The 19847-nt window shown below is 43.8% G+C and overlaps 1 protein-coding gene across 6 annotated transcripts in view; it reads left to right on the forward strand.

Annotated features, from left to right (window-relative positions):
- The window catches only part of MCF2L2 (MCF.2 cell line derived transforming sequence-like 2), a 167538-nt gene that overhangs the window by 4087 nt on the left and 143604 nt on the right, over nucleotides 1-19847 (forward strand). For 2 of the 6 annotated variants that reach the window (XM_067002231.1, XM_067002230.1), the window contains 3 exons: nucleotides 2460-2597; nucleotides 2948-3089; nucleotides 3195-3518. In XM_067002231.1, coding sequence (XP_066858332.1) covers nucleotides 3416-3518 — 103 coding nt within the window. In that variant the 5' untranslated portion in view covers nucleotides 2460-2597; nucleotides 2948-3089; nucleotides 3195-3415. Of the gene's footprint in view, nucleotides 1-2163; nucleotides 2183-2226; nucleotides 2354-2459; nucleotides 2598-2947; nucleotides 3090-3194; nucleotides 3519-4814; nucleotides 4937-17953; nucleotides 18213-19847 lie in introns of those variants that run through there. The other 4 variants (XM_067002239.1, XM_067002233.1, XM_067002232.1 and 1 more) reach the window with 4 other exon arrangements.

Here is a 19847-nt window from a genome sequence, read left to right on the forward strand (position 1 = left end):
GAGGGAATTTGCCGGAAAAACTAAGAGAGGGGGGAACCTATAAGGGTTTTTTAGGACTTGGAAAGTGGAAATAATACAAGTGAAGAAGATAGTTGCATGGCTGGATCTCATTTTTTAATGGCTTTTCTATCTCAGTTGGTTTTTAGAGATAAGAGAAAGGGATGTATAGTTTTATAGGATGAAGAAGGAAAGATTAATCCATGATTTTTGCAGTGAGAATTTCCCTTTCCATCTGGAGAGGCCACGGGATCTTGTAAACAGTTTTTGTTTGCAGTGTGCAATTTACTGTTTATTAAAGATGCTTACAATGCTTTTGGCCTCAGCTGTTTCATTCAGGATCTAATAAATGGCTGTTGATTTGTCAGGCTTTCACTCTATGGAGAAATCAAGCTGTTGCCTGTCGGCCATCATTTTAATTGTGGAACTGTGGTATCTGTACAGCCCCCAGCCCTGCTTTCTTGTAAGACTCATGCCTGAAATGTAAATCATAATCCTCTGTACCTCTACCCCATGTATATTAGCAAGGACTTTTACCCTACCGAGGGAAAGTTTGTATTTGTAGTAGTCAAAGTGCCGGCTCAATGTCACAAATACGCCAAGCACCACAAATGGTTACCATCACAGTGATGGAGTAAGTTGCTTCAGCATCTTTGAGTCATTCCTTGAGTGACAGGTACAGGGCTTCCATTTCTCTCATCTCCAGGAGATCCCTATATTCTAGGCTTCTTTAATGCAGTCCCACTGATCTTAGTAGTGTAAAGAAATCATTCCATGACTGATGAAACTAGTGGAGTGTACTACCCCATGGCTGTGTCACGTAGCTCAAGCCTTCCCACCAAAATAACCTCAATCTCCCCCTTTTGTTTATTATAACTCATGTCATATGACAGCACCCTCATCTCAGATTGAAGCACAGGTAACCCACCCCACAGCGTAAGCTGGGCAAGGAGCAGCCCTTGCTGTGGCTGGCTGTAGACTGCAGTGTGATGACTGGCTGGTATGTACTAGCGAGTCCCTAAGATAGCCACAAAACAGAATTAGACAGCCCTCATTACATCCTTCCCCCTTTTGGGCTTTGTATGCCTTGCTAATTTTCAGTGAACCTACAAGAACGTGTTTTTGTCTCCAGAATTACGTTGCAATCGATCAACAGGTTTAAAAGTTATTGAAGGCATGGCAGACAACTGGAAAGCAGGCTAACATAGCTAGAAGAAATAATAAGAGAAAAAGGATCTTAAAATAGCAAGTGTACTTGTGTCTGTAGTTACTGATACTGAATAACAATGTTGGTGTACGAGCATATGGTCTTAAAATAGCTGAGAATAATTTTAGCTAGAAATAATACAAAGGTTCCTAGCTATCCTTGATGTTCTTGAACAGCCTTGCTGTAGGAGTAGTGAGAGCAAACCACTCTCCACCACCATCTACATCTACACCACTTCTCAATGGAGTTTAATTCATTTATGAATGGGATTATACAGCGTCTTTGCCTGCAGGAAAAAAAAAAAAAAAGAAAGAAAAACAAGAAAAACTATAACAACAACAAAGTATGTCAAGTGTCTGGACATGTGGTGAATTCTCTAGTCATGTGTTCCTACCTCCAATCTGTGACCCTGTGAGAGGAAAATAAAAATAAAGCATCCCAGATCTTTCAGACTCCTCCAAACATTATGGCTGGCTGTCAGTCTGCTTTGCTTATGCTTTTCTTTCTTGATGGCATCTCTTCCCTTGTTGAGGAAATCATTTTAATGTTAGTCAAAATCTTTAGAATTTGAACTTTACTCCCTAGATGGGCTCTGCTAGAAGGATGATCTCAGAACAAAATGCTCTTGCTGTAATGCCAAAACATTGGCTGGTGGGTGGCTATCTCAAGTCATCTTCCCCCCCCTCACTTGTTTTCAAGCAGACTTGCTCTTATCTAACTCAACAGAAGCGTGGAAGAAACCTCTCAGTACGGTTGGTCAATCATCCAAGAACAAGGACAACAGCAGTGATACTCAGACTGCCTTGTAGGTCAGCCAACTGCTTGTGGAATTTTCTCATCATAGAGCTAGATAAAAGCTTTTGCAACACCAGGACTGGCTCACTGATTGTGCTGTAAGATCTGATGTGCCCACAGGGATATTGTACAGTTCTAACCTTGTACATACATGATGTCATGTTCTTTGGCATGTGTGGAAAGGTGGGCCCAAGCAAAATCCTATAGATGGGTGGGGAAATCTGGAATTAGAGCTGGATCCATTCTGTGGGAATAGAGCAGATATTGCAGGCAGCTGCATGTTTCTCTGTTCTGTTTGTTTTAAGCATGTAATAAATCTTCCTGTTTCCAGAAACGTCTTGTGTGGAGCTTCAGGTAGACTTCAAAGGAGGAGGTGCAAAGAGGGAATGGAGACATACAAGTCTCTGGTGGGTCCTGGCCTTTCTCACTTTCTTGCCTGCCTCTCTTTTCTTCTTCTCAGATCTTAGCTGGGCACTGGAGCCAGGAGAGCTGACAAAGCTTCTCAGGAGTTCAGCAGCCGTTTGTCCTACAGCAGCAGTACATCAGCGCAAGGCTCAGCTGTCTCCCTGGCACCCTGGGGCAGCGGCCATGACCACAGGTGAGACCTGCCTGACACCCAGGGCTAATTCATTCACCCTTCTTGTAAACGGGCAGCTGGAGAGGGTCCTGTGGGGTCAGTCACACCGAGGGCGCAGGGACCCTGCCTGTGCAGCAGTGCACAAAGCCCCTGGCCACCCCGCCCCTGCAGGGCCCACTGATCAGCTCCCCCTCAGCCCCCCACCCTACGCATGTGGGCAACCCCGTTTGTCAGGCGACGGAGCGGGTAGGAGAAGGGTTTGGGGGGACGTTGGGAGGTTTCACTTGGGGACAGCCTGCAGGGCATCTGGGCCCCAGGGGCTGGGGCGCAGCACCGGAGGCTGCTGCGAGTGAGTGGTTCTCAACCGCCAGGCATGCCGGTGAGGAGAGCGCGGAAGAGCAGCTGCCGCTGTTACAGCTCTGCTGCCAGCTCCACTCCTCCTGATGCCATTCCTACCTCCAGGATTTTTCCCTGACTCACAGCATCACCATCCAAAAGTCTCCCTGGAGGAAGGTATCTGCCTGCTGGTTTGTCTTTTTATCCTTTGCCTCATCCGCGGGAGAAGGCAGAAAAAAAGCCATAAGCAATCAGCTCGCCTCTTTCCTTTTCCTTTTTCAGTTCCCCCACCTCCGTTCCCTTCCTATTGTTAAGGGGGGTTAAATCCCCTTTTGGAAGGAGCTTTTCTAGGTCCATGCATGGAGGGCAGCAAATTGGAAGAGGTGAGCAGCCGGCAGAAGATGTGAGAGCTAGAAGGGCCGTGCTGTGGGAGTGGTCCTTGCTTTGTGTGCAAGCGAGGCAGTGAGTGTGCAGCCTCCCACTCCGGGCGCATCTTTTTTTGGATGCTGTGCAGTTCCCTGTGTGAAATGCTTTTTTGGTTAAAAGAAGAAGAGATGTCACATCAGGAGCTCACCCAGCGACTGACTACAGTTATCACCCATGTGGGTAAGACATCTTTATGTTTCTTCTCACTACATTTGTGTAGATTTGGGGGCCCTTTTCCCCGAGGAGGTGCTGATGTACAGGCAGGAAGCCTTTGTGTGACAGTATTACACCTGTGAGTGAAACAGGAGCCATCAGCAGACTGCAAAACCCAGGGATTTGGGGCAATTACTTTTACTGATGGTTTGATTTGTTTTTCAAGCATGCAGTTTTCTGAAAAGTGGAAACAATAAAAGCAGCCTGTCCTACCTGGGAGGTGACCTGTGTACAATTCCCAAGCACAGTCCTTCTTGCAGGGAGGTGGTATGGAAAAGGGGGTGGTGGAAAGATGCTAAAGCCGTGCTAGTATGCTTTGCAGTTAGTTGTGATAGTGGAATTGCAACCCATTCTCCTTCTATGTACTGTTCTCAGAGAGTCTTTTTTATTGCCATTGCTGTTTCAGTTAAGGTGCTAGGACAGGATCCCAAAAGCTCTTCCCCTTGTTAGGCTTGGTTATACTGTTTGCTAACCTTCAAATGGTAGTGAACAAAGGTAGGGCCCTGTACTGTGCAGTGGTATTCTTACAAGTCTATGCTGGCTACCCAACAGCGATGGCCAAACTACAGGGAAGCAAATAACCTGAAGCTAGCAAGACAGAAGATGCTGGAGATTAAAATGTCCACTGATAAAAGCTTTTGGAACCCTTCCTTGTTACATGCAATTGAGTTAAAGCAGCTTGTGGCTGTATTGCATCATGTAAAGAGAACATTTTTAATTGAATTGCATGGGAGCAAATTTTATAGCTGTCAGTGTTTGTAATAGATTGTGTTGTGAATACCAAAGCTGTTGTACAGGTTTCTGAAATGCCTTTGCCTTTCCAAAATCTATATATGAAATAGAGTGTGACCAAAATGCAGCTTTCAGAGAACACACAATTAAGATTTTAGATCAAAATTCTTCTTGGGCTTGATGTTAGCTGTAGCAGCTGAACTATATGTTTGAGAAAGCAAATGCAATCAGTAGCTTGTCTAAAGAAATAGCACAAGAGCAGATTTAAACTGAATAAAATGCTTAAGACCAGGTGCCATTTTTCCAATCTCTTCTCCATGATCACCTGATAACCTGTGCAGGGGCTTGATGTGGGAGAGAGAGCGTGACTGTCAGGAAAGCACACAGCCTCAGTCTTTTTGACCCAGTGATGCCAAAATGAGTTGCTTTGCAATTGTACAAATTCAGATAGACACAAAGTCATAAGAATTCACATTTTTATTATGAAGACTTCAGTATGAAGCACATTTCATTTTTATTTTTTTTTTTTAGGCAGAGTACTTAATTGGAGCCAAAGAGATTTGTATGTCTCCTGTTTTTCCTGTTAGACTCAATACGGATCTCCATCATCCATATTGAGGACCCTCCTTGATGTCAGGAGGGATATGTTAGAGGTAACAGCATTATGTTAGTATCTAGCAATGCAGAAAATCATTCTGTCCACTAGAAAGATGTTAGTTAACCTGTGTGCTGTTCCTTGGCAAATGGAGAGGTTTCTGGATCACGTGGCTGAGACTAGAGAGCCTCACTGGTTTCCTTGAGGTCAACCTCCAGGTCAGTCCTAGGGAGAGGAATGAAGACCACAGGTCTTGGTGTATTTTTTTTTTGTCTTTTTTTTTGTTTGTTTTCCCATTTCACACTGACAAGAGCCTATTTCCCTACCTTCAAACAGGGAACAACAATCTCACCATTTTCCCAGTCATTCAGGACCTAGAAATCTGACCCTGCTTGTGGGATCTGACTGCCTTTTTGCAGACAGTGCTCATTTCTTGACAAATCATGTAACTAGAAAAAACAGTTGTACAAAAGTGGAAGCAAGTAATGATGAAAAAATGTTATTGGTTGAAAATTGATCTTCCAAACCCCCTGATGATGCACCGTGTTTATGAATCACACCTTGTAACATGAATCTCCTTAGCTGAATCGGCAGTATCTTATTGAATCAGTAATTCCCGGGCAGCAGCTGGAGTCTCTTGAAAGTTCAGTGGGAATCTTTAAAGCTTAGATAAGTGAAAGGACTCTCATCCTTAGCAAACTGAGGGGATCCCTCACCATGAACATACTTTATAGTGTTTACTAATTTTACAGCGTCTGTCACCCTCTTATTGGACCACTTGGACTAATGGCTTGTAGTCTCTCTATAACGCAGCCAACACTTGATTGAGAGCACAGCTCTCAGATCCCGTGATAACAGGAGGGAGGAAACTTATTCACATTTAGAAAACAAACAAGACCTTTATGGGACCATTAAAAAGAAAGACTAGATATATATTTATATTTTAAATACAAACTTTGTGGGATCATTTTTTATTTCATCTGTGTGGAGTAGATAAAACACCAGTTTATTTTTAATGTGTCAATAAGAGTGTCACAAGTTAATTGCCTGGAGCTCAACTTATCTGTCCTGGGCAGAAGCTTTGATCCCTCATTAGTTGACTCATGTTGTGTTAGACAGTCCACGTGCTTGTTAAATGAGCCTCTTATCCTGCTAGAGACTCCAGACAGGTATCTATCTGCTTAACCCAGTTTAAAATCAAATCGTTCAAGTTACCTACTTTTAAGTTATCTGTCCATAGTAGCTATCTTAACTTGGCACCTTTTTAGTTCCATGCCCCCTGTAGTACATCTTTACACAGTGTCAAGCAATAGAGGGCCAAAAGAAATCTCTTAAATAGCCCTGTGCTCCCTCAGCCTGTCTGGGATTATTCCTGATTGCCCTGGTGTGGGTGAGGTAATGGAGCCACCACAGGTGTCTAGGACAGGAGTGATTTGTGAATGCTAGCAGGCTTTCTGCTTGCTACACAAGATGTAGCACAAAATGTCACCCAATCTTGTTATCAAAACTGCGTCAGAATTCTTTTTTTAGTTTAACCTACTTCCATTAAACTTGATTGGCAGGAGGTGTTGGGGAAATGCTCATCTCTTTTGAAAAAAATGTGTCATTCAGGTAGGTGGGTAAGTGTCAGCTCTTCTGTGATGGGGAGGGAAGAAGCTTTGCTGGGTGACGTGCTTGGTGCTGACAGCAGGGGTGTTTGCACATGGGAATTGTATGGCTCATCCAGCTTGTGAAGCCCACCAGAATATGCTTTTGTGCACCCGCTACCCACCCACGCTTGACAGTTGGTTCCCAGAAGTCTGATGCCAGCTTTGCTGCATGTGGGCAATGTTCTGGGCACAGTTATGCACACGAGCATCTCCACCCAGTGCCCCATTTTCCACAGATTTTTATTCTTAAAATGATTTTATAATAATATGAAGCTGCCAGAATAGACATCAGCTGTCTGAAATGGAAACAGCAGAGCTCCTCTCTGTTACCAGCAAAGAATACTGCATTTGAGACAGGATTTTCTTCCCTGTAACTTCCAATTCAGTTGTGAGAGCTCCTCATCTGCAAATGACAACTGTATCCATATGAGCTGTTTGTCAGCATCCCTGGTAGGGGAGGCACTGGTGTGAAATTGCAGAAAGCAGTACATTGCATAAATGACATAATAAAAAGAACACACATTCATGTCAGCTTTCATCTGGTTTTACAAACACTCATTTGCCCAGTCTCCCATTTTACGAAATGACGAATGAATTTAAGCAATTTGCAAGAGATCAAAAGGGAAATCAGTGGCAGAACTGGGTTTAGGGTGGAAATCTCAGGACTTACACAATCACTTAGGACTCCTGTCTGTTAACCGCAGTAGGTCAATTCCTACCACTTTTGGCTTAACCACCAGCTCTGGGGAGCACTGTAAAATATCTCTCTATGTGCAGGAATTGTGCTACAATTTGGGACAGGAGGTGAAGGACAGCACTGCATCCAGTTGACTGTATGAGAGGAATTTAGGTCAGCAGAATGGAATAACCCGAGCTGGCGATTGTCCAAGACTGATGGCTAAGCATCACAAGTCACAGAGTCTGTTTTATGCTGCAAAGCCACAAATAATCTAATATGTCACAGCTGAGTAGACCATTGCAATGTTTCTGATCTGTGACTGTGTACAGCAAGGATACTTAAAAGAGATTTCTTAAGTAGTTACCTTCCAAGGCACTATATGAAGTAGGCCTTCTGTTTCTTTATGCAAAGGATTAAATCAAGGCAATGGAAATTCCCCTGCCCATGACAGAAAATTCTTCCCTTTGTTTTAGAGCATTCATGCATTTCAGGAACTCTTTTTGAAGCACTGGTCCCACAGCTCTTTCCTACTTTTAATTTTTTGGTGAGCACCCAGGGGTGACTGGTCTCTTCCACTGACCGCAGCACACCAGGTTTCTTTACCCAAAAGTAAGGTACAGGCTTAGAATATGCATCTATCACTGCATTCCCAATGAAACAGGACAGTAGCAAACTGCAGAAATATGTTTGATAAATTTCCTTGGGATCTCATGCTAATGAAGAGTGATCGTTCATAGTTCGTTTCCCCATTAACCTATATTTATTAAAAATTGACCTTCTGTTATCATATTACCTGCATCTTTCTCTCTGTATCCTAATCAAGCTTTTGAACTCTTGGCAAATTTTGACCAAATTTGGTCATGAAATACTAAGTTCATACAAAATCTGAAAATATTGAATGGAGATAAGAAAAAGATGCAAATATGGAGGAAAAGGCAAATCAACTCATTCTATTAGACCTCACAGAATCTACATGAGACAGCGAAAAGGGAGAGGGAAAAGTAATAATTTATTTTTGCTAGTTTTGCTGCTTAAAAAAGCTACTTGTTTACATTTTTGTTCCCAGATTGTGGTTATTAGTTTTGCCTCAATATGGCTTATTCTGTGCAGCTGTTTCAACTGGGAACTGTTTAATAATGAACTGTTTAAAAGAGGTTTGTTAATGCTGCGGAGTTTATGCCTAAAAGTGGAAATCACGCATCTACAGAAACTCGTGAAAAATGTGCAGATTTGTCTAGTGTACTCTCCAAAATGTAGAATACTGCAAGTACTTGTTTAAAGCTCACTTTCCAGCCTGGTTTCTCAAGGCATGATGAGAAATAAAGACCACGAGAAATCGTTACAAGCTGGGGATACAGACCACTGGTTTGGTTGTCTTAATTTCAAGCCAAAATATTTGTGTGATAGTTTTGCCTCATGTTTAGGGAGAGAGGTGATTAAAGAGCTTCCCAGAACCAATAGAATCAGTAGTCTATACTCTCTAATAGGCTCCCTCTCTTTTGGAACAGAACAGCTCAGAGGTGTTTCTTTTTCTACACTGTCTGTTACTTTAGTTGAATGCTTTTTTTTTTTTTTTTATGGAGTGTGATTCAGACTCCACCATCCTTAACAAAATTCAAGAGGATGTTAGAAAAATCCTGTAATCCAGGTTTGTTACCACTAATTCTCTTACAAGCAGTAAGCAGAGCCATGGACTAGAGCCCCACAGAACCGAAAGGCTGCTTACAACCCTAGCTATTTTCTCATTTGTGGATATCCTCCCCCAAACTGGCTTTCATTCCCCCCAAACCCTGAGCTTTCATTCTTAAACCAGTAAGAGACCGGGATTCCAGGGAGGAAAAGGGGTAGGAATAGCAACCATCCACCATCTGCTTGCTGCAGGATTTTCACACTTTCTTCGTATGCATTTTGTAATGGCAACTGTTGGAGACAGGGTACTGAGCTGGATGGAGCTGAGGTGTGATCCAGTCTGTCAATCTGTAGGTCACTGTCTGTTTCAAAAGCCCCCAGATGGCTGCTGTTAAATCTAGTGCTGCTACAGTAGTCTCTCCCTGTCCTGTATTTTCCAGTCTACCTCAGCAATGGCTTGTAGGTGTTTGTTTCTTCGAGTGAATGCACGGAGGAGTGTTTGACATGAAGAGTTATTGAAGGAAAGCCAGATGGCAGAATCTGGGTTTTGCTGTTAGTACCGGTGATGCCCATCGCCCCTTCCACAGCTGTGCATGCCAGGCACTTGGTTCATTGCATCCTTAGAAAGCTCTCTTGGGCTCTGTAATATGGCTGTTGGCACCTGCAAAGAGGTTGGGGCTCAAACAAGTTATTAAGTGAGACTGTCTACTGTTGCACTCAGCTCTTCTCCTGGCTTTCCTAAACCCACGTCTATCTCAGGACTGCATTTCCTGAGACGGTGTTAGCCCTCTATGGTCATTACAATACAGCAGAAAGAGGGAACTGTCAACTTCCAGACCAGGCCTGTGCAAATGTTTTCCATATTTTTAAAAAATAAGTAATAGTAATAAAGAAGAATGTGGTAGCTTAGGTCGCAAGCAGGGGAAAAATGACATATTGCAACATCATTCACTGAGCTACTCAGACTGTGGCACTTCCCTATCCTTTTAAACACTCCAGAGCAACCCCAGGGCAGTCTGGAAGGAGAAGGCAGAGGAGACACTCCAGGGGAAGGCAAGTATAGGAGGTTTCCTCCTGTGTGAGCTCTTGGGTCAGGCACAATGACAGCAGCTGGTGCTGGCACAAGTCACCGCTTGCTGACAGGGTAGGCAGTTGTGACCATTCTGCATTGCTTAGTCTCGATATTAAAAAGCAAAGAGAGCCAAAAGAAGCCAGAGAGGAGCCCTTGTCTGTCCCCATTTCCATGTCATAGGGAAGCTCAGATGGCCTCAGTGTAAATTAAACTGCTGTGACATCAATTACAATTCCTGGCAGCTCATTAAATACAAGGACCTTTTTCCACCTCTTGCCTCATCTTTTATTTAATTCCTTTTCTCGCCTTCCATATGGTGCCCATATCCATGAGATCTCCTGAGAGGACATCTCTCCTGGGGCAATCAGGTTCAGCACCTGGGAAGGTACTTGCATTACCACACCATCTCAGTGAGGGGAGAGTAAGCTCATCAATTTCATTGCTGTTACTTCCTTCTCCCTTTTTCTGCACCACGTTGGAAGCCTCTCTTAGCCCCTGAGGAACGACTCAGCATTCAGACGAGGATGAACCTTTCTGGATGAGGTTTGGATGACTGCTAAAATCATTTTGATATCTGGTATATGGTATTAGCCCCTTTTGTACATCCCTTCCAGTTTTTCAGTGCTGGGCTTGTGTTCAAGGATTGGGTGGAAGACACACCACAAATATTTAGTGTTAATGCTGATGCTTTGTAGCCCACTAACTGAGCCTCTTCTACCCCACTTTGGAGTGCAGCACAGTAATGTCTGGATTTCCCCAGATGGTCAATGACTGGGAGAAATCTGAGTTCTCTACACAGCTGCCTGCTCCTAGTCACCTCAAAAATGCTGGAAAAAGATGTGAAAGGGATAGCATGGCACATGGCTCATTATTAGTCATTCATCTTTGGTGACTCAGAGTATCCAGAACAGCACACATGGTCAGAATTGAAACCAAGGAACGTGAGAGAGACAGGGTGAAGAAACTGCCAGCTCTTACATGCATAGATGGAAAAACATCACTAGTAAATACCTTAAGAGATCTGTAAGTCATGGCAGAAAGGGAGGTACTGCTCTGAGTTCAGAATACTCTAAAGAAAAGCTTGTGCGTTTAGTGGAGGAAAGGATGGCAGGCTCCGCTTTGGCATGGGGACAGGTGTGCAGGGAGCAGACAGGATGAGATCACAGCACCTTCAAGTCCCTCTGTCATGTAAACACAACGTAGCTAACATGCGAGTCCAAAGGCATAGCTGCCTCTGGGGAATGACTGAGCTCATGGACTGGAAGCGAGCCATGTCCAGCATGTGAACTCAGGCTGGGGTAAATCTGACACAACGGCACTTATTCAGGGGTGAACTACATCACCCTTGTGCGCATCTTGTCATTTGCAGAGCAGCATTACAGAAGCCTGATGCCTTTTCAGGGAAGAGACCCACAAATAATTCAGCATTATGAAATAGTCCTTTCTCCTGTTTCTGTTAGAATATTCCTTGTATGCTATAGAGAATGAAGCACTGAACTGAAACAGACAACCCCAAACTGCAGCGGACACTAGGATTCGGTTTGCAAAGCTGCACAGTGCAGGAACTGCTTTCCTGAGTTCATTTGGGGATCTTGGGTTAGTTCCTGTAAGATCTCAAGGAAAACCCAGCTGAGAGGATCTCGAGTCAGGTGCCCCACGTCCGTGAGTACAGGCTGTAATCTCCGTGCTTCCCGTTATCTCCATCTGTGTCACAAAGATCTTGGATGCAAACCAGCAGCTCTTATCCTGAGACTGTTTACGCACCCACCCGGATCACCTAATATACGCACACCCCAATAGTACTACTGTAGGGCTTGCATAGTATCAACCCATATATTAACACCATATGTTACAGGCTTCAGATGAGAGAGGCTGGATCCGCCGCTTCCGCAGTGCAGGCTGTTGCCTAGGGCAACGGGATACAGGGGGGCTGCAAAGCGTTTCGCTATTGCTTTCCCTGCATGACTGTGAGCTGTATGATTTCCAGTTTCCCCGAGGCAATGAATTCTCTATGGCTGGCCCTGAATATGAGAGCAGTTATCTGCCGTTCCAAGCCATATGTGCAAGCCAAACAATGCTAATGTACAGCGTTTTGGTCTGCTAGCAACAGTTGCTGACAGAACCTGGCTCTCCTTGCTCAACACATGCGCTGAGCTCCAGGGATTTTAGAGTAGTTACTCCCAGTTAACACCGGAGAACTACTTCAAGATACCTGCAACGTGAAGAGGTGAAGAAAATCCAAAGCCAGAGGTGGTATCTTTCAGTACTTCAGGAGAGTGATTGGTGCCTTTAAATTCGGGGACCTCTGAGATAGCAGCCATTTTTCATTTTTTATATGTAGAGGATTAGCCTACAGTTGCTGGCATCTCCAAAATCAATGCAGTATCTATAGCTTAGTTAGGACTTTGCAAAGATGTGCAAGCACCAACAGACAGGTACAGGGGGAAAGAACTGCAGCAAACACATGCAGCTGTAGTAGCAATAAGTAGAAAAACATGATCTGGATGTGCAAAGTTTGGGTATGTTCTCTGTTGATTGTGTATGTTACAACCTTAGCAATTCAAATGTGTGTGTTTTTTTTTTTTTTCCTCCCCTCCTGGTATGGACTCCATATTCTAATAGAATTGCTGTGGCTAGAATTAAGATCAGGAGAGTTTGCCTCTTTTTGTCAATCAATAATCCTTCACATAACAAAGGAGGACTATAAATATTTCCCTCCTTGGGGTCTGAAGTTCACTGTTGTCCATTACACTTTGGTTTAGAGGTCTCCAAAGCCAATGCTTCATGTCTGAAGCGGTCGATACTGGTATTTGCAGCATAAAAGCCAGAGCTGATGACATACATAGAAACCATCTTATTGATCTTGCAATATTCAGAGAAAAGGTTATTTCAAACAAAAATAGCAAAGGGTCTTAGTATAATGCTGAGCTCTAATCAGATGAATAACTAATCAGAAAGCTCCCAGCAATTATATGCCGGTAATTGGTGGAGGAAGGTTGCTGGAAAAATCTGGTTCATCCTTATTATGGTGATTAGCTTATTCAGCACTAGTGTATGGCTTTTTTTTTTTTTTTAAATGATTTAAAGCTACTCTCACTGTTTCATCTACCTCTGATATTTGCATTGTGATCAGTATCTACTATCTTGTCCCTTTCCACATCAAATCAGTAGAGGATTCACACTGAACTTAGAAGTCACACTTGCATTGGAGGTAAATTTTTTGGTCCTTATTTTTGTAAGTCATAGATATCCTACTTCCTGGCTTTGTTTTCAGCAAGGGGAGTATGTAGTTCAGCAATGTGCAATCATCATTCTAGATGATGGTTAGTTACACTCTGGTGATACAGCAGAGCCTTGTGCATAGTTACTTCTTGATCGAGAGAAAGCTAGCAGCCAAGCACACTTTGAGGAGCAATGCTGTTCGGACAGGAGCTATGAGGAGTCTGTCAGAGTTATTCTGTGCCCGCTCTACCACAACATCTCCAATACCAGCTCTGCCCAGGCCATGCTCTGCAGACATCCCACTCTCCTTTTCAGAGCTGGGGGAGCAAAGCCTCTCCAGGTCAGCCATGGGAAGGAGGGATGAAACAACCGGTAGTCCCCTGGCACCTCCTCTGTCCAAAAGCACCACAGTAGGGCTGCTGTCTGAGGTGGCAAGGGAATAGGTTGGTCTCAGGAAGGCAGCTGTGCTGGAGTAGCCTTGTCCTCCTGCAGAGGAGAGAGCATGGGGGGCACATCAGCGCTAATTTATGCTACAACTTCCCTTGTCACAAGTCCCTCAATGACAAGATCAAACTGCTTTGTCTTCCTTTCTCAGATCAGCTGAAAGGCAGGGGGTTACTGAATTGGGCAGAGGAGCTCCAGCCTCACTCCCTCAAGCCCATTCTCCATGAGATTTAATAGCACTGCAGGGCTTGGTACCCAGGAGTTGCTTTCTGTTGAGAGACCCCTTGTCCTGGAAGATTCGGAGGATAGTCCCCATCACTGCCACTTGGGGAGGGGCCACTACAGGACACAGAAGGGTGTAATCACTTTTCTGTGCACAAAGTCTGTAGGAGCAAGGCCATCTTACCGTTTATGCTGCATTCAAAGCATAAAAGTCCAAAATACCTAGACAGCACAGTCTCCAGAGAAAAGCCTGTGAGATGCATGCTGATCCTTTGAAGATTTGGGTACACAAGTTCTTTAAGTTTGTCATCTGAATTACATTAGACTGAAGAAGCATATCACTTCATTGAAAGTTACATGTGTGTAATTTTGATGTCTAAGAACTATAGTTCAAGTCATTTATGCTGGTTTTCCTACTCAGAAGTAAACACATCCCTTCATTTTATCCCTAGAAGAAGGAAGCATGAAACTAATCTTATAAGTGCTTTAGCAAAGGTGTGAAACTCATGTGAAACTTGATAACTTCACTTACAGATTAAGCTACAAACTGTAAGAGTCTTAAACATCTAATAAGGAAACACCCACATTAGGAAAATATTTTACAACAAAATAAGACCAGAGTTGACATGATCATCCTTACCTCCTAGAGGGTAGCCCTACACTACCCAAACAAGGATGGTGACAGATTTAAATGACAAAGATGGCCTAACGTTAATCTAGTAAGTCTAAACTACAAGTCATAAATAGCAGAGAAAGTATCTGAATACAACATTGCCCACAACACAAGTGGAAGAGGGACTGGGAACCCTCTTAAATGGAGTCACTGGAGCATTGGGCAGAGTGATTGGGTGATGATTAGTGATTAGATGATTAGTGCAGTCAGGACCCTTGCTACATGCTGCTGCTAATTGCAAAATAATTTCTCAGTATACCCTACGTGCTCTAAAATATCTGCCATGTCCACTGCTGGTGCTGTTATTTGGGATCAGTCAGACGTTGTGCCTGATTTTTAAACTCCTTGTTAGTGTTTTGTTTTTCTTTCAACTAATTAGCCCATTCTTAGCTGTTTCAGTTCAACTGCCTTCACCATCAGACCTGCTGCCTCTGAAAGAGTACGTAGTAGTAATTAGCCTGACACAAACAGCAACTGCAAAACCTTAATGAGCAAGATGCTATTTTAAAATACAGTGTTGAATCTGCAGATATTATCAGATAAAGTTGGAAAATACTCTAGTGTTCAAAGTTGCAAACAGGAGGTAAATATTTATTAGTACGTCCCCATTTATCATCTAGCTTTACTGCAGTAATTGCAACTGAAATTAGACAAATTGTATGAATACCTTGGCCTTCGGTTCTCAGCTGAAGATTATTCTTCCTTGTGCTTCATTATTTGTATCAAGATTTTGAAGTTCCTATGGTACTTCTGATGCAAGTAAATAAATACTGCTTTATTTTTTGTACACTTGACTTGCTACTCTTGAACCAAGTATATTTAAAATGAGGCAGACAGGTAAATATTTTGCAGAATTATGTGAATTTATGCTACAAAGGAGCAGCAAAGAAAGAGTTAAAGAGACAGTGGCAGGGAAGGATTATTTCCCCACCTGGAAGCAGGTATCAGTTAGGGGCAGGTGTTAGCAGTAGCCCTGGTGTGAAGAAGTGTTCTAGGGCCTGCTTAAAGGAGCTGTGTAAAGAGGTACTAGCTGGAAGCAAAGAAATAACGAGGTAGATGTTTAGGTGGAGAAAGAAGTACAAAAAAAGAGGCTGGAAGGGGGGGGGGAGGTCTATAGGGTACCTAAAGGCTATGTAGGAGGCTGCTTTGGGGTTTGAAGCTTGTGTGCTGTGTTGGAGAGCTGAGCTGTGAGAACTCTAAAGGGTGCATGCTGTGTGGAAGGTTGCAAGGATGTACGGGGGAATTGAAGGCTCCTGGGAAGCTGGAAGGCTGTCCTGGAGATACGAGGCTGTGTAGGAGGCTGGAAATCCCTGTGCTGCTTGGTAGGCTCGAAGGCTGATCTGAATCTGGTGTTATCAGCTCATGGGACAAAGAGACTCGAGGAAAAAAACAACAACTGTGTTTATTTATAAGAGATACTAAGGATGCCTCTGAACCCAGGGATGCAAGCAATAACTAATGTTTATTTACCAAGGCATTAAATAATTAGATTTCCCTTTAGATAAATAGTAATCTTGTGGAGTTATTAACCTACAGCTTTCAGAGGTGCTGGGGCTCCAGGAGGTAGAAGAAAAATTAGGTACTATTCAAATATTAATGTGTTTAAGAGGAAGCAGCACTTCTAAACTTACTAAGGTTTGCATGTGGCTTTGCTCTTTGCTGGGTTGTGGGGTCAGATGGCACAAAAATCCTTACGGTAAGGAAAGTCTCTGCTGGTTCTCTGCACTGGTACAGCATCAGATGCACTAGGAACTGGAATTGCCTCTTAAGGCAGTACAGTCTCTAGCAGGCATGCTCACCTACTCAAATATTCTTCACTTAGTGGTGCATACGTACAGGTAACGTATGGTTCAACCTTCTCTGCTGCCCATACGCAGCGTGCCTCTGCCAGTACTTAGAGCCGTGCTCTGAATACAGCTGTCTAAGAAGGCAGCTCTGCTGCTGAGGTGGTGCTGGCAGATATTCCTGGTTTGTGGGTCCGGAGAGGTGGTACCAATGCAAGCACAGGTGTTTGGTAACTCAGAATCAAAAGTGAACTTGTAGAGAGACCTATTTTGGGGAGCAGGTAGGAGGATGGCATGGCACCTTGTGCCTCCATCCACTCTGAGGTCGTGTCAAGAGTCCTGTGTGTAAGTCTGAGGTGGTTTTGTTCTTGGCAGCAGAGTACTCCTAACTGTGAACCTACTGCTTTGAGCTGCTTCCAAACCATTTTGGTGTTGCTTTTTTAAGCTCAATTTCTTTACGTTTAAAGATTCCCTGTCAGCATAAACCAATTCAAAGGGCTCTCAAGCGAGTAGGAAACGTACACGTATATGTTTTCAGCATGTTCCTCCCCGGACTTTTGCTTTTGTGGTGCAAAGCTTTAGGCAAAATTATTCCTGCTGCTTCCCCTGCCCCCAGCCCTTCTTCAAATGGTTCTCAGATGCATTCTTAAATAAAACCTAAAATACGTGTATTCTTAAACTGTCTCGCTTTATTGGCAATTAAATGGGAGATCATCTGTTTCACGAGGGTAGCAATCTCTCTGTGGTGCCAAAGTGCTCAGCTGAGAATCACTGGAGAAGCACAAAGCACTGCTTCATGTGATATTTCCTGAAGTGGGCTTATGTCTAGTGGGACTCGGGTCCATAAACAGATGTGTGGTTTAGATTTTTTTTGAGTTAATAAGCGCTGGTCAGCGGAAAGTGCTTGCAGTGGGTTTCCTGGCAGACTAAAGAGCAATTTCTTATCTCATCGGAACACCGCTCGGCTTTAGGCAATACAAGTCCATCGTGCTGTTGCAGCCAAAAGCACTGTCCCTCCTGTGCGTTGGCCGAAGGATGCTGGTGCTGAGTTGGCAGGGAAGGTCTTTGTGCGCTGTCTCTTGTCAGGTGGGTTATCTCAAGCAGCTGTGTGCTGCTTCTGAAGCTGACTTCTAGACCTCTTCTGCTCTGTGTGGACCTACCTGCTTGTTAGCTTATACAGTCCCCAGATAAATTTAGGCTTGTTACCAAAGGAAGTGAAGCTCATGCTTTGTCTGCGTTTCCCAGCTGGCTTTTTTAGCAGCTCTTCCCTGGTTTTGACGTAGCATTGAAACTCTTGATTTCCTGTAAATCTTGTGAGCAGAGGTTGTGAGAGAGCAGCTCGTTATTTTTACCCTATTATTAGACATTACAGAACCAAGTTAGTGTAAGGTAATAAAAAAACAGTGATTGTGTTGCATGGGGAAGAGAGGAAGAGGGCTGGGAGTGTGGTTGTGTGTGGTAGGGCAGTGTCTCTTAGAAATCACCCTGCAGACTGGGTCTTTCTGGAAACTTAAACCCATCAGGCACTGGGCAGGACAAACTCAGCCTGTCTGAGTGTAGGTGTGTGAGTGTCCGCTTGTCTTCTGAGGCTGCCCTTGGGGGTGCACATGCAGGAGAGTGCTGCAGTTTCTCACTTGCGGGAGCCCAGCACTGAGAAATTAATTAGAGGTGTGTCCCAAAAGACCTGCCCCCAGTGTTTTGACAGCAGCCCTGGTTTGGGGAAAGAATAAGAATGGGTACTTCACGGTTGCCAGACTGTTGCTTAGTTAGGGGAGTAACTCTGTTCTGACTGGCACAGTCATGTCTATTTCATCCGCAGTTCCCTAGACGGATGCAAGCATTGCCCTAGGGAATGTGGAAGGAGTGTTTGTGTATCTGCCAGCTGAGAGCCCAGTCAGTCAAAGCCTTGGTGTTCAGAAGAGTAAAGACAGGAGTCCCTTTCTCCCAGCGGGCTGCTCAGGTAACCACCGTGCACAGACATGCAAACAGGAAAAGATCAATTGTCCCTGAAGTCCAATATCCCACCCTATGTAGTAACTGATGTTAAGCATTAGAGAGACAGCAATAATGTTGGATGTTCCTTCACTGTAATTTGTAACGTGAGAGGCTGTTTCCTCCTGTTCAGCTAACATTTGGCTCGTGTCCAAAAGCCTTGAGTATCAACAGCCCTCGTGATTCTTGCAGATCCTATTTTTATCCCCGTGTCTTTATGGTTCTCCTTTTTCTGCTTTAAGTTGTGAATTGCAACAGGAAAAAAAAAATACTGCTGCTTCCATCAGGGAATGTGCACAGCTGCTCCTTAGGGAAGGAAGCCATCCCGGTGGTCTTGGCTGAATGGATCTAGCAGCTGTTCTGCGCTGCTGATGCTCCGGTGATTGATTGCAGGGAGGAAAAAGGTGAAGAGGGAAGAAAGGGGAGCAGTGCGGTGTTCTGGATGCTGGCAAGAATCAGGGTTACTGTCGCACTGGAGGTAACTCAGTGTGTCAGTGGCAAAGTACAGAGAGAGGAGAAAAACACGTTCATTTCTTAATATCCAAAGATTTTTCTCCTCCAGCATTCCCACTACTGTTGGAGGGCACAAAGACTGTACCTGTGCATCTGCCTCTCACAGTGTACACTGTGTTGATGGCAAGGTGATCGTGGTGTTTAGGAGCATGAGAGAATGGTTGGAAAACCAGGACTCTAATCCAGTGGGTATAGCACTGGTGCTTTTTCTTTTTTTTGAGGATGGTAAAAGGAAAATGAGTATCCCTGGATGTCTGTATGGTTCCAGCTTCAAGATGGCAACGAAGGTCTTTGGCAAGGCTGTCTACTGATCTTAGCTGTGCTCACTCCCGGTTTGACAGCTCATATGGGAATAAATGTGCACCAAGAGTGACAGAGTTCTTGTTTCCCACTGCGGAGAGTGACCAGAAATATTTTGCTTGTCAATTAGGAAGTCACTTTAAGCAGATCAGTGTAATGAGATTCTGAAGCCATATGGCACTGGAATTAGTGCCTTCTAGTGCAGTAACTGCATGCTGTAATTGCAGTGGTGCTGTATGCTGAAAGTAATTCCAACTGCACAGGTTTTTCTTCTACTCATTCTTTTAACTCGTTAGGATTTGAAACAATGCCTGAGATGTAGCCCTTGCTTTAAATTAAAAAAAAAAAAAAAAAGGAAGGAATTCTGGCTTTTTATTAGTTGGAATAAAATAAATGGAGGTTAATAGAAAATACAGGTTTCCTAGCTGAACAATGAAATGGATTTTACCTGTAGCTGCATTGAGTGTTTGTTCTCTAAAATGAACCTTCATTTCAAACTGCTGAAATCCCTTGTGGCTCACCAGGATCGTGGTCTCGATGGTGAGGAAGGCAGAAAGGAGGTCTTTGAGGTATATGTGAAAAGGAATAGCATGTTCTAGCATAGTCAACAAAGAACAGTTCAAACTTCAGGTAAAACATCAGGATAGTGTGAAGCTGGAGTTTCAGTAGTGAAATCTGAATTTTTCTTATCTTTTATGTATATCAATCTAAATAGCAGAAATGGGTTTAGATTTTCTCTCTCAGCCTTGCAATATGATATATCGTGTATTGGTGAGGGGAGCTGTTGATC

Source organism: Anser cygnoides, chromosome 9 (genome assembly GCF_040182565.1).
Source record: "Anser cygnoides isolate HZ-2024a breed goose chromosome 9, Taihu_goose_T2T_genome, whole genome shotgun sequence".
NCBI classification, from domain to species: domain Eukaryota; kingdom Metazoa; phylum Chordata; class Aves; order Anseriformes; family Anatidae; genus Anser; species Anser cygnoides.